At 48.9% G+C, this 14,278-nt stretch overlaps 1 protein-coding gene across 1 annotated transcript; it reads right to left on the bottom strand.

The window, feature by feature from the left end:
* Positions 1-1,994: 1,994 nt before the first annotated feature.
* CITED4 (Cbp/p300 interacting transactivator with Glu/Asp rich carboxy-terminal domain 4) lies at positions 1,995-3,359 on the bottom strand. The gene has a single exon (XM_061412342.1). It carries the CDS (start codon positions 3,094-3,096, stop codon positions 2,539-2,541), a length of 558 nt encoding a protein of 185 aa, XP_061268326.1. The 5' UTR covers positions 3,097-3,359; the 3' UTR covers positions 1,995-2,538.
* Between the last annotated feature and the right edge of the window lie 10,919 nt (positions 3,360-14,278).

The raw sequence follows: 14,278 nt of genomic DNA, 5'->3' as shown, positions 1-14,278 counted from the left end.
TGGAAATGGACCCCAAAGCTGTCAGACTACAAGCCTCCTGGCAGGAAGGACACTCCATCTTCCCCTCCAGCTGGGAGGGTCAGAATCCTGCAAAGTTATCAGGGATTTGGGGATCCAAGTGGTGGGCTGTCCCAGATTTACCTTCTCCTCTGTCCATCTGTCTGCTGTCCAACTTGTCAGCAGTCCCTCTGGAAAGGATAGTGGGGGGGAACTCGCTCAGGAGCTGGACTCCCTCTTCTCCTTTTTCTTAACTCTAGGAAGAGGTGGGTGTTGGGTTTTCACGGTAACCACTTACGTATGGTGGGCACTTCAGAGCTGATCTACTGCTTACCATCCCACCCCTGAATCTGCTCCCCACCTACCATGAAGCTTATTGTCTTGTGAAATAGTAGGGCAGGGTTATTAACCCTACTTATTGGTGGAGAAACTGAGGCTAGACCAGGGCCAGGCCCTCCTATCCCAATCCAGCCCTTTGGTTTTTATCTCTGGCCTGGGATCTTGGCCAAAGTAGAGCAAACATTGTCCATTCTCATCTCAGAGCTCAGGCCAGTCCCTGCCTAGAAGCCTCTTTGCCCTCCTCCCTATTCTGTCCCAGAATACCCTTGGTATCTTAGGGAGGGACCTTCATTTTTTTCATCAAACACCTCTCTGGCCCACTCCATGCCTGTCTTGGTGGTGGCTCCTCAGCTGGTGTTTACAGTGTGTGCTGGGTGAGCTTGGGCTGGAGGGAAAGTTGTGTCAAGCTTGGCACGAAGGTAAAGTCACCCATGGGTCACAAGTCACAGCTCTGTGTTACTCCCCGCACAGAGCCTCTGGAATTCATTATCTCCTCTCCAGCGCCACTGCCCTGTCCTGTCCTGGTCTCTAGCCTCTCCTCTCTGCCTTCCATTCCTCTCTTCCTGCCTTTCTCCTACACCCTTGAAGCACCAATGGACCTTTCCAGAGAGAGGCAGCAGCATGGTGTGACCAGGAACCCGTGCTGGTGGGTAGTACTGAGGCCAAATCTGCCAGGTTTGGGCCAGCCCCACATCCCTGTCTGTAGAACAGGGGCTCTGCCTACTTCCCCAGTCCCCATAACCTGAATAGACCTTTCGATAGACCCCGTGCCTTCTCATACAGGCCCTGTACATGTGTGGCCCCCTGCCTCTGAATGGACTATCCACTTGCATGCCATTCTCCAAGTCCTAAGGATGTACTCATCCTTCAAGACTCTTCTCACCACATCAAATGTCACCGCCTTCCTGAAGCCTGAATTGACCTGACCACTCCCGCCCACCACCAACACCACCACCACCAGCTGAAACCACTCCCTTCTTTGGGTTTGCCTGCTGGGCCGTCCTACCTAATTCCTAGTCCTCATCCCAACTCTTCCGTGTACCAACTCATCCTGACAACTTTCCAGGCCTGTTACCTGCTACTACTCCCACTTGGACTGTGACTCCTCGAGGGCATGATTATTGTTGTGGAGTAGTCATTATTATCATTTCTTGAGTGCTGCCTAGGGGTCTGGCCCTGTGCTAAAGGTCTCACATTGCATGTGAGCCTCACCACCACCTAAGATGGGGACCGTCTGTATCTGTCTCTGAGGAAATGGCTTCAGAAATCTGAATAGATGGCCTCACAAACAAGAGAGAGAGTCCCGGTTCCAAACCAGCGCCTGAACCCTCAGGGACACCCAGTTACACTCTGGCCTCCGTGCTGAGTGAACAGTGAGGGCAGTACCCCTAAGCTCCACCTCCCCCACCCCTCCCAGAAGCGGGGAGTCCACCTTCGGTGCCCTTGGGTTACCTTGCCACCCGGTGGCAGCAGCCCCTGCCTTCCAGATTATGACAGAACAATTGCACAACTCACAGATATTTTTGAAAGAAACTGGCAGTTTCCTCTCCTGGCCACTGCCAGGGCCTGTGGCCTCTATCTCACCCAGGACCCCTGGCAGCCTCAGGACTCTAGAAGCCAAATATAGTTGGAGTGATAAGGAAATGAAAACGCCAGACTGGAAAGTGACCCAGTTTTATTTTGGTGTTGGGGGCCAGATGGGGCATTGCTCCACTCCACAGGGGTGAGGGCTGGACCGTCTGCCCTTCCCCAGGGCGGAGTGCCCAGTGACCTCAGGGCCCAGGCGGCAGGGCTGGGGGCCCGGTGGGTGGGTGGCTCCAGGGACCCAGTGACCACAGTGGGTTTCACAAGGAGAGGGGGAATCAGGCAGAGGCCTGGGTTGGCTCAGACTGGGGGCTGGGGCCGGGGAGAGTTCGAGAGGAGAAGATACAGAATCTGAGAACTGGGAGTCCGAAATGAGGGTTCCTTCCCCTTCATTTTACCGCTGAGGCTCCGGGTCAGAGAGATGAACTCAAATTGTCATCCTGCAGGAGGCAGGGCCTGGAGTGAGGCCAGGCGTCCCAGGCCGGCGTCGGCTTGGTGCACTCACCGCGGCCTCCACCCTCATGGAGGGTGCGTGCCGGGCCCAGACGCTGGGGGCGGAGTCCGGCGGGCAGGCTGGGCCCCTTCTCTCCAGCACGCCGGGCAGGCGCCTGGCCTCGCTCAGCAGCTCACCGAGCCGGCGGGCGGCGCCGACCCCAAGTCCGAGAAGCAGTCGAACTCGCTCTGGCCCAGGAAGAGCTCGGGCAGATCGCGCACGCGGTGCAGCCCGAGCTCCAGCTCCAGCGACGTCAGCGCCTCCTCGTCGATGAGTTCGGCGTCCATGCCGCCCAGGGCGTGCGCCGGCGGCTGCAGTGGCGGGGCCGGGGCTCCGGGTGCGGGCTGCGGGCCTGAGGGGCCTCCTGGGGCCCCGGGGGGCATGGTGGCGCGTCCTGGGTACAGCGTCGCCACGGGCTGCAGGTGCGCGTTGCCGGCCGCCGGCGGTGGCACAGCCGGGAAGGGCTGGAAGGTGGGAGACGGCCCGAAGGCCCCGTACGCCACGGTCCCCTGTGGAGGCGGCGGCGGGCCCAGCGGAGCCCCCCGCGGCCGTAACCCGCTGTCCAGGCCTGGGCTCGAGTACGGCTGCAGCGTCCGGAGCGCGTGAGGGCCGTGGGCGGGCGCGGCGGGCGGCGGCCTCGGCACCAGGCTGTAGCCCTCGGCGAGCATCAGGTGGTCAGCCATGACGGAGGTCCGGCTGCCGGCGGCGGACCGATGGTCAGCGCGCGCGTCCCCCGATCCCGGCCAGCTGTTCCTCTGCGGCGAGCGATCCGAGCCTTGTGCTCTCTCCGCAGCCCAGCCGGGCAAGGGAAAACCGAAGCCGGCCCTGGTTCCTGCGCAGCCCAATATACACAGAACTCAGAGCTCTTGTCCACCCCAGCTATGAGCAGCAAAAACCCTGCACACCTACACAGTCGCGCTACTAGACAGACCTCTGCGCCGCGCCCCCGGACTCGGCACCCTCTTATACTCGGAGGCGGGGCTGATCCGCCCCCAGGTCCTCATTGGCTGGATGAGTCGCTTCTGGGCGGGCCACGCCGCTCCTCCAGGAGGTCTCAGCCCCGCCCCTGACAGAGATTCGCCCTTTGGACCTCAGGCCACGCCTCCGGCTTTGAGTTCTGTCTAGGAGCAGGGCGTTTGGCACTTTTCAAATGATCATCAGCTCTAGCTGCTCTACTTTCAGTCTTGGGTCTGGCTGAGGCCAAGCTTGAATGGACCAGAGGTGGAGTGGGAAGTCTAGGGGTTTAGACCCCCCAGAACTTCAGTATCACAAGCCCAAACTCTTAACCTCGTAACCTCTTAATTTTCCAGATTAAGAAAACTGGCAGGTCTCAGTGGCTGGAGAGGGTTTCCTAGGAATACACAGCAAAGCCTTGACAGAAGCGAACCTCGAACCCAGGCTTTTTAACTGCCGCCTCTGCACACTGCACGAGTGCCTTAGTGGAGCAGGGCCCTGGGGAAGATTTGTTGCCCCTCCCCATAATCCCAGGAGAGTCAGTTGCTCCTCCCCTCTCTCCCACTCACTTGTCTGTGGAAGCATGTACTGAGTTGTTATTAAAGTAATTTATAGGCATGTCTTCTGAAGGACTTGTTCAGCTTCGTGTCCTCAGCACTTGGCAGAGAGCCTGGCCCAGAGCAGGTTTTCAGTAAAAGTTGGGTGAATGAACAAATGATCAAATGAACTGCCACTGGTTCCTCTGAGCTTCAGTTTCTTCCTCTATAAAACAAGGATAAGGACGGCACCAATCCCACTGAGATGTGGTGAGGGTTAAATGAGGTAAAGTGTGCGGTGTCCACAATGCCCAGGAAAATGCCTGGTGCATACTAGGCAGCTCGAAAATGTACCTCAAATGAATGAAAGGCTGGATTTACCTTTGTCCCTAGAGATCTGGTGATCTTCTGGGATGTTGTATCTTTCCTTGGTAACGATAGTTTTACTTGGGGTTTGGTCACTAAGTCGTGTCCCACTCTTTGTGACCCCATGGACTACAGCATACTGGGCTTCCCTGTCCTTCACTGTCTCCCGAAGTTTGCTCAAACTCATGCCCATTGAGTCTGTGATGCCATCTAATCATCTCATCCTCTGTTGACCCCTTCTCTTTTTGCCCTCAATCTTTCCCAGCATCAGGGTCTTTTCTGAAGAGTCGGCTCTTCACGTCAGGTGAGCAAAGTGTTGGAGCTTCAGCTTCAGCATCAGTCCTTCCAATGAATATTCAGGGTTGGTTTCCTTCAGAATTGACTGGTTTGATCTCCTTGCTGTCCAAGGGACTCTCAAGAGTTTTCTCCAGCACCACAATTCGAAAGCTTGGCCTCCTTTATGGTCTGATGCCACATGACTACTGGAAAAATCATAGCTTTGACTACACGGATTTCTGCCAGCAAGGTGATGTCCCTGCTTTTTAATACACTGTCTAGGTTTGTCGTAGCTTTTCTTTCTTTTCTTTTTTTTTTTTTGTGTGTGTGTCATAGCTTTTCTTCCAAGGAGTAAGTGTCTTTTATTTTCGTGATTTTGGAGCCCAAGAAAATAAAATCTGTCACTGTTTCCACTTTTTCCCCCATCTATTTGCCATGAAGTGATAGGACCTGATGCTGTGATCTTACTTTTTTTAATATTTAGTTTTAAGCCCACTTTTTCACTCTCCTCTTTCACCCTCATCAAGAGATTCTTTAGTTCCTCTTCACTTTCTGCCATTAGAGTGGTATCATCTGCAAATCTGGGGTTGTTGATATTTCTCCTGGCAATCTTGATTCTAGCTTGTGATGCATCCATTTTGCACGGTGTACTCTGCATATACATTGAACTGTGGTGTTGGAGAAGACTCTTGAGAGTCCCTTGGACAGCAAGGAGATCAAGCCAGTCAATCTTAAAGGAAATCAACCCTGAATAGTCACTGGAAGGACTGATGCTAAAGCCGAAGCTCCAATACTTTGGCCACCTGATATGAAGAGCTGACTCATTGGAAAAGACCCTGATGGTGGGAAAGACTGAAAGCAGGAGAAGGGGGTGACAGAGGATGAGATGATTGGATGACATCACAGACCTACTGGACATGAGTTTGAGCAAACTCCTGGAGATGGTGTAGGACAGGGAAGCCTGGTGTGCTGCAATCCAAGGGGTCGAAAAGAGTCGGACACAACTAAGCGACTGAACGACAACAACTCTGCATATAAATTAAATAAGCAGGGTGACCATATACAGCCTTGTCATACTACTTTCCCGATTTTGATGTTCTGTGTCTGGTTCTAACTGTTGCTTCTTGACCTGCATACAGGTTTCTCAGGAGACAGGTAAGGTGGCCTGGTATTCCGATCTCCTTAAGAATTTGCCACAGTCATCAGTCCCATTTTTCAGATAAGGAGCCTGAGGTACTTACAGGGAAAGTGACTGTCCTTTGGCCATACACAGTCAGAGTTAGCATGTGACTGCCCATGTCCTTAGAGCAGCTGGAGTCTCTCCTGGTGGCCAGGAGACAACTTCCTGAGCCTTGGCCTCCACATGTTTGCCACTCTGCCCCTCCCTTCCCTGGCTCCCCTCCCCTGGTAGTGTCCTTGGGATTTCCTGGAACTTGGGTTTATCCAGTTGGTACAGAGAGGAGAACCCTAGAGTGAGAGGCCAGTGGCCCAAGTTCTAACCGTATCTCTAATCCCCGCAGGCAGTATCACCGTTGAGTGTCAGGGCTGTCACTTGGCTCCCCAGGGCCTCAGCTTTCTACTTAGTGAAAGGGAAATTATAGTCCCTCCCCTGTCATCTGAGAGCTTGTGAGAAGGTCACAAGTTACCATGGGTATGATCACAGTTTTTGAAAAAGTAACAAGTTGCACACAGTAATCAAGTCTCCTGAGTCTCTCTCCAATAAAGATTTCACACAGAAATTCCTACACCTGGCTGCACCTTAGACTCACTTGGAGGAGTGGAGGTGGGGGGAAGCGGGAGGCTTTGAAAAATCCCAAATTTCTGGTCCCACTCAAACCCCTGACTCAGACTCTCTACAGTATTTTAAATAATAAATTTGTGTTTTTAAAAAGGAACCCTGTCGTCCTGACTTAGTTGTCTGAGGACATCAACATTTGGGATCCAGTATGCCGTCAGTTTTCCTTTTTTAAAAAAGTGTGCATGGGGGACATCCTTGGTGGCCCAGGGGTTTATCTGCTTTCCTATGCAGGGGATGTGGGTTTGATCCCTGCTCAGGGAACTAGGATCCCACATTGCCAAGAAGCAGTTAAGCCCATGAGCTGCAACTGCTGAGCCTGTGTGCCACACCTAGAGACTCCAGGTGCCACATCAAAAAAAAAAAAAATCCCCCATGATGCAATGAAGATCCAGCGTGTTAACTAGGACTTGATGCCACCAAGTCAATCAATCAATAAAACTTTTTATAAAAGTGTGTGTGAATAATGCTTTAAAGGGTCTTTAATTTAGTCAACAAATATTTATTGAGCACCTATTTTGTGCCAGATATTGATCTGCAAGTGGTTTTTTAAGCCTTGGGGATCAAGTAAGTCTTTGAGAATCTAATGAAAGCTACTGACTGAAAATTAATAAAGGGAAACCTCACTAAAATGGAGTCAGGAGCCCAGAAAGGGAAGCCCTCACAAAGGTACCACTGGGGCATCAATACAGATTCCCAACAGGAAGAGACATACCTTGCATCTCCAGCAGGCAGTGATGTTAGTTTCCCATAGAGGAAGATTTTTTTTCTCCTTGCCTGGTAACAGTTCAGTCAATGAAAGACTATTACAAGCTAGCCAATGAAAAGTGACGATACTTCAAACTCCTAGTTTCCTCCAATGGACTTGCTGTTTATAACAACCCCTCCAACTTCCCAAACCTCTATAAAAGAGTTTCCTCTCCTTTGCTTCACCTGGACTTGAATGTGGTTCACCATAGTTGTTTGTCCTAAATTGCTATTCTTTGCTACTCCTGAATAAGCCTGTTTTGCTGATAAAACGGCTGGCTGTTTTATTGTTTAGTTTATACTATAAACATCATGGTTCACAAAATATTACATATATATTTGATGAGTTTAGCAGATCCCTGGGAGATTTATGGGATCCTCAGGGCTTCATAACAGTTCTCCGTGGTTCAGACGGTAGAGTCTGCCTGCAATGCGGGAGATCCAGGTTCAGTCCCTGGGTTGGGAAGATCCCCTGGAGAAGGGAATGGCACTCTACTCCAGTATCCTTGCCTGAAAACTCCCATGGATGGAGGAGCCTGGCAAGCTACAGTCCATGGGGTCGCAAAGAGTCGGACACAACTGAGTGACTAACACATACACACACACACACACACACACACACACACACGGCTTCATAGGATCTGGGTTAAAATAACTCTTAGGTACATGGGGACATATAATTAACAACAAACTAAGTAAAATAATTATCCACGTTAGACAGTGGTCAGTACTACAGAAACAAGGAAAAATAGAGTAGAGAGGAGATTGCGGATACAGGTGGCAGCATGCGGCATTGCCCCAGGGAGACCATAAGATCTGAGCAAAGACTCGCAGGAGGAGAGGGCCGTAGCCAAGTGGTGTCTGGGGCCAACTGGTCCCGCAGAGGAGACATCTGGAGTGTCCTGCTAAAGCTGTCGTACTGGGGACCGAGTCTTCAGCATCACCATCACCAGGGACCTTGTTAGAAACGCACATCCGGGGCCCCACCCCAGACCTGAATTAGTAACTGGGCTGGGGCCCAGTCGTTTGCATTTTAATCAGTCTTGCAGGTGACTCTGAACCCCTGAGTCGGGGAAAGCCTGGAGGCAGGTGTGAATCACAGCCTGGAAGGAGGGTGGCTAGAGCAGAGGGAGCTTGGGGTGGGGGGAGGTCAGAGAAGACAGAGGGAAGAATATCACGTAGGGCCTTGGAAGGGCCTGGTTAGGCACTTTGGGCTTCCCTGGTGGCTCAGCAGTACAGAATCTGTCTGCAATGCAGGAGACTTGGGAGACACAGGTTCCATCCCTGGGTCAGGAGATCCCCTAGAGGAGGAAATGGCAACTCATTCTAGTATTCTTGCCGGGAAAATCCCACGGACAGAGGACTCTAATGGGCTACAAGTCTATAGGGTCACAAAGAGTCAGATACTACTGAGTGACAGAGAACAGCACACAGGCCCTTTAAGGGCTTTGGCAGAAGAGTGACGTGATCTAATTTATGCTGTGAAAGCATTGCACTAGTTGAACCTCATTTGTTCCCAGCATTTCCAAGAATCGCTTCCTTGCTCTGTCTTGGACTGCCCGGGTACCTGCTGCTCCCTTGGCCTGGGCTGCTCTTCCTTCAGACATCCACATGACTCACTCCTTCCCCTGGTTCTGATCTCCTAAAAGTTCCCCTGCTCAGCAAGACCTTCCCTGACCACCTCTATCCCTCTCTATATCCTCGTTGGCTTCTGCTCAGCTTCTCAGCACCTCCCACCACTTGGCATTGTTTCAGAGAATGTCTCCCCACCACAAGGTCAGCTTCTAAGAGCAGAGGCCTTGCCTCTATTGTTCTGCATGGTATTTCTGAGGCTTTAGAATGGTGCTTGTTGTATCGGAGAGGCTTAAGTATTCATTGAATGAATGATTTAGGCAGAGCAGAAGTTATTACCCTTTTTTACAAAGAAGGAGATTGAAGCCCAGAAAATAACTCAGGAAGTTGGCTGAGGTCACAAGCTGTGTGTGGTGGAGCCAGGGCTGGAAGGGACTTTTGAAGTCCTGCAACTGATTCAAGCCGTGTTCATCCCAAGCCACGTGTTCAAGAGCCCATGCTGGGGAGCAGGGGGAGAAGCTCTTGAGCCCACCTGGAAAGAGTTGACAGGGCCACAGTAATCCTTGACCAGTGGTCACCAGTGGAAGGGAACTGCTGTCTCCTAGGGACCATCTTGTATCACCAAGCAAGGATGCGATTCTTCCCTCTTCTTCCTTGTGTCCAGTCCCTCTTCTTGAGGACTTATAGAAAGCCCAAGTGGCTTCCACCTCTCCCTACTTTGGCCACCTGATGTGAAGAACTGAGTCATTTGAAAAGACCCTGATGTTGGGAAACATTGAAGGCAGGAGAAGGGGACAACAGAGGATGAGATGGTTGGATGGCATCACCGACTAAATGGACATGAGTTCGAGTAAACTCCGCGAGTTGGTGATGGACAGGGAGGCCTGGCGTGCTGCAGTCCATGGGGTCACAAAGAGTCAGACATGACTGAGTGGCTGAACTGAACTGAACTGAACCTCTCCCTAAGACCCCAGGTGCTGGTTGGGAAGACCTTTTGGATTTTACTCTTGCTGGCAGCCCCATTTCTAGCACCCAAGGCAAAGATTGTCTGAGACTGGAGGGCTCAGGAGTGGTACCTGGTGAGACCTCACTCTAGAATGGCTCAGCTGGCTCCCTGGTCCCTGGCTAAGCAGAGCCCCCAGCCGTACCAAGTCAGCAGCTTGGCAGACTGGCACTCAACCCTGGAGACTGCTCTGAGACCTGAGTTCCAGAGCAGGTAAAGTTCCGGGTAAAGTTCATCTCTTCTGCAGCTTTTCCTCAAGGCTGCTGAACAGGGGAAGACTTTTGTCAAGGTCCCCTAAAAGTCATGTCTTCCAAGAGCTCCCGGGTGATGACTTGCACCTCTATATCTGATGCTCAGATGATGAGAATGAAGCTACTGCACCAGATCTTAACAAGAATTGTATTGGATACCATCTGTTGAGTATTTCCCCTTCACGGATCACTGCCATGTCATGGAGAAGGGGCTTGAGTAACTCAATGAAGCTATGAGCAATGCCGTGTAGGGCCACCCAAGATGGAAGGGTCATAGTGGAGAGTTCTGGCAAAACGTGATTCACTAGAGGAGGGAATGGCAAACCACCCCAGTATACTTGCCAGGAGAACCTCATGATTGTATAAATGGGCAGCTGAACAACAACACTGAGCATACACTATGGACCAGACGTGGCCTGGATGCTTTGTGTGTGTGTGTGTTAGTCACTCAGTCATGTCTGACTCTTTGCACTCCCATGGACTGTAGCCTGCCAGGCTCCTCTGTCCATTCTCCTGGCAAGAATACTGGAGTGGGTAACCATTCCCTTCTCCAGGGGATCTTCTCAAGCCAGGGATTGAACTTGGGTGTCCCGCACTGCAGGCAGATTCTTTACCGTCTGAGCCTCCAGGGAAAGCCCCATGTACTATTCTATTTAAGCTTCATGATAAACCTGTGAGTTGTTACTATCATTCCCATTTCACAGAGAAGTGACTTGCCCAAGGTCACACAGCTAGTCCTGGAGGAACAGAGTGTGACAGCTCTGCTAGTTTCCTTTCAGTATCACTCTCTCTTCTTTACCAACATGCCAGGTAAGCTGCCTAGCAGCTCCAGCTCTTTCCTCTGCCCAGAGCAATCTGCTAATTCCGTCACCTCCTTTTGGGTCTTTGCTCAAATACTACCTTTCTCCTACAACTCCATTTCATTGTAGTGGTTTCCAAAAATGTCCACAAATTATTTGACAGACCCTCAAATTCTCCTGTCCTTAATGTGAGATGGACATAGGGATTCACTCCTAAGGACTAGAATGTACAGTGTCATTTTCAAGACTAGGTTGTAGAAGATACTGTGGGTTTCTCCTTGTTCTCATTTTTAAAACATTTTTATTGGAATAGAGTTGCTTCACAATATTGTGTTAGTTTCTACTGTACAGCAAAGTGGATCAGCCTTACATACACATATATCTCCTTGCCTTTTGGATTTTCTTTCCATCTACATCACCATGGAGCAGTGAGCAGAATTCTCTGTGTTATGCAGCAGATTCTCATTAGTTATCTATTTTATACGTATTATCAATAGGGTGTATATGTCAATCCCAATCTCCCAGTTCATTCCACCTCCCTCCCTTTCCCGTTTGGTATCCATACCTCTATGTCTCTATTCCTGCTTTGTAAATAAGATTGCTTTACCAAATTTTTTAGATTCCTTCCACATATGTGTCAATATACAATATTTGCTTTCCTCTGTTTTGCTTACTTTATACGACAGTCTCTAGGTCCATCCATGTCTCTACAATTGACCCAGTTTCATTCCTTTTTATGGCTGAGTAATATTCCACTGATATATGTATCACATCTTCTTTATCCATTCCTCTGCTGATCAGCAATTAGATTGTTTCCATGTCCTGGTTTTTGTAAATAGTGCTGCAATGAACATTGGGGCACATGTGTCTTTTTGAATTATGTTTTTCTCTGAGTATATGCTCACTAGTGGAATTTCTGGGTCACATGGTAATTCTATTTTTAGTTTTTTAAGGAACTTCCATACTGTTCTCCACAGTGGCCGCATCAATTTACATTCCCACCAATAGTGAAAAAGGGTTCCCTTTTCTCCACATCCTCTCCAGCATTTATTATTTGTAGATTTTGTAATGATGGCCATTCTGACTGGTGCGAGGTGACATTTCATTGTAGTTTTGACTTGCATTTCTCTAACGATTAGTGATACTGAGCATCTTTTCATGTGTTGGTTGGCCATCTGTATGTCTTCTTTGGAGAAATTCCTGTTTAGGTCTTCTGCTCATTTTTTGATTGGGTTTTATGTTTTTTTTTTTAAAAATTGTTCCTTGTTCTTATTCAACCAGTCAATCCTAAAGGAAATCAGTCCTGAATGTTCACTGGAAGGACTGATGCTGAAGCTGAAACTCCAATACTTTGGCCACCTGATGCAGAGAACTGACTCATTGAAAAAGACTCTGATGCTGGGAAAGACTAAAGGCAGGAGGAGAAGGGGACGACAGGGGATAAGATGGTTGGATGGCATCACGGACTCAGTGAAGTTCCAGGAGTTGGTGATGGACAGGAAAGCCTGGTATGCTGCAGTCCATGGGGTAGCAAAGAGTCAGACACGACTGAGCGACTGAACTGACTGACTGACTGCTCTCACTCTTGAATCACCTGTTCCCGGGATGCCATGAAGACATTCAAGCAGCCCTATTGGAGAGACCCACACAGCAAGGAACTAAGGCTTCCTGCCAACCACCAGTGAGGAACTAAGGCCATATGCCAACAGCCATATGTGTATCACACATACTATAGCTCATATGTGTGAGCTATCTCAGAAGTGGATCCCCCAGCCTTGTCAGCTTTTGCATGTCCACAGCTCCAGCTGATTTTTTGTTTTGCAACCTAGCTGAGCCAATCATGGATTCCTGACCCATGGAAACTGAGATAATACATGCTTGTGGGTTTAAGCTGCTGAATTCTGGGGTAATTTGTTACATGGCAATAGATAACATTAATACAGCAACTAGTTCTTTGTCGATCTCCCAAATGGCCCTGATTCTGCTCGACTTTTAATTTTTTCTAAGAAGTTATCATCTTCTACCATATTAAATAATATTCTTATTTATTACACTTCCTTGTTTATCTCCTCACCACTAGAATGTCAGCTCTACACAGGCAGGGATTTTGTCTGTTTCATTTCTAGATTTATTCCCAGCAGCTAAAACAGTTCCTGACATTATATTGCATTAAAAATGTGATACAGTCATCCCTATACTTCCTAAGGAGATAGGTTCCAGAATCCCCGTGAATACCAAAATCTGCAGATGCTCAAGACCCTTATATAAAATGGTTTAGTACTTGTGTGTAAGATACACTGAGAATGTGCTCCAGTCACGTCTGACTCTTAGTGACTCTATGGACTGTAGCCCATCAGGCTCCTTTGTTCATGGAGTTCTCCTGGCAAGAATACTGGAGTGGGCCGCCATTTTCTTCCTCCTGTATACTTTAAATCATCATAGTTTACTTAAAGTACCTAATATAATATAAGTAGTTTTAAATATGATGTAAATATAATTTACTAACATGTGGAAAATTCAAGTTTTGCTTTTTGGAACTTTCTGGAATTTTCTAAAAAAGTACTTTTGGTCTTCAGATGGTTGGCTCCAGGGATACAGAACCTGCAGATGTGGAACAAGTGGATATAGAAGGCCAATTGTATTATCAATGTAAGATGGTTCTTATTTTGGAAAAATTAAAGTGTTAAAAGAATTCAGGGGCTAGAGAATCATAAAATATAATTGTAGGTGTTCAGTAAATATTAGAATATAAAATTAAAAATCAGAGTGCTGATTCTGTTGACGGGAGCAACGTGCCTAGTCAAAAGTCAGACACATTCCTGGCCAATGAGATATAAGCAGAAGAGGTCGGGTGGGGTTTCCTGGAAAGCTCTTTGGAAATGGATGGAATTATGCAGAAGTAAATCCACAGAGACAAAAATGAAAATTGGTGGTTGCCAAAGGCTGGGAAGAGACAGAAATGGAGAGCAACTGCCTAATGGGTACGAAGATTCCTTTCAGAACTAGATCGTTAGTGGTTGTACAACATGGTCAGTACATTAAATGCTAGTGAATTGTTCACTTTTAAGTGGTTAATTTTATGTGATATGAATTTCACCTCCATTGGAATAGAAAAACAGATGGATTCAGCCAGCACTTACATTTTGTGCTTTGCCTTGCCTCCTTTCCCTCCAGGGATGAAAACACGATGCCTAGAGGCGCAGCATCCATTTTTTCACCATGAAGATATAACGACAGCAGCAGCGATGAACACTCATGGAGCACTTGGCATGTGCTAGATTCTGTTCTAAACTCTGTATACGTATGAATCCACTTAGCTTTCACAACAACCTTGGACAGAAGGTAGTTATTCCCATTTTATAGATGAGAAGGAAGATGATGGCTTATGCTAAGGATGGGCTTTCTGGTAGCTCAGCTGGTGAAGAATCTGCCTCCAGGAGAGCCTGGTTTGATTCCCGGGGGGGAAGATCCGCTGGAGAAGGGATAGGCTACCCACCTCGGTATTCTTGGGGTTCCCTGGGTTTCTCAGCTGATACAGAATCTGCCTTCAATGCAGACACCTGGA

The sequence above is a fragment of the Bos javanicus genome, chromosome 3 (assembly GCF_032452875.1).
Source record: "Bos javanicus breed banteng chromosome 3, ARS-OSU_banteng_1.0, whole genome shotgun sequence".
Lineage (NCBI taxonomy): Eukaryota > Metazoa > Chordata > Mammalia > Artiodactyla > Bovidae > Bos > Bos javanicus.
This window is presented reverse-complemented; position numbering and strand designations above follow the sequence as displayed.

What these genes read in the sequence shown, in the direction of transcription:
- CITED4 (XM_061412342.1), bottom strand. Translation starts at nt 3,096, where the DNA reads ATGGCTGACCACCTGATGCTCGCCGAGGGCTACAGCCTGGTGCCGAGG.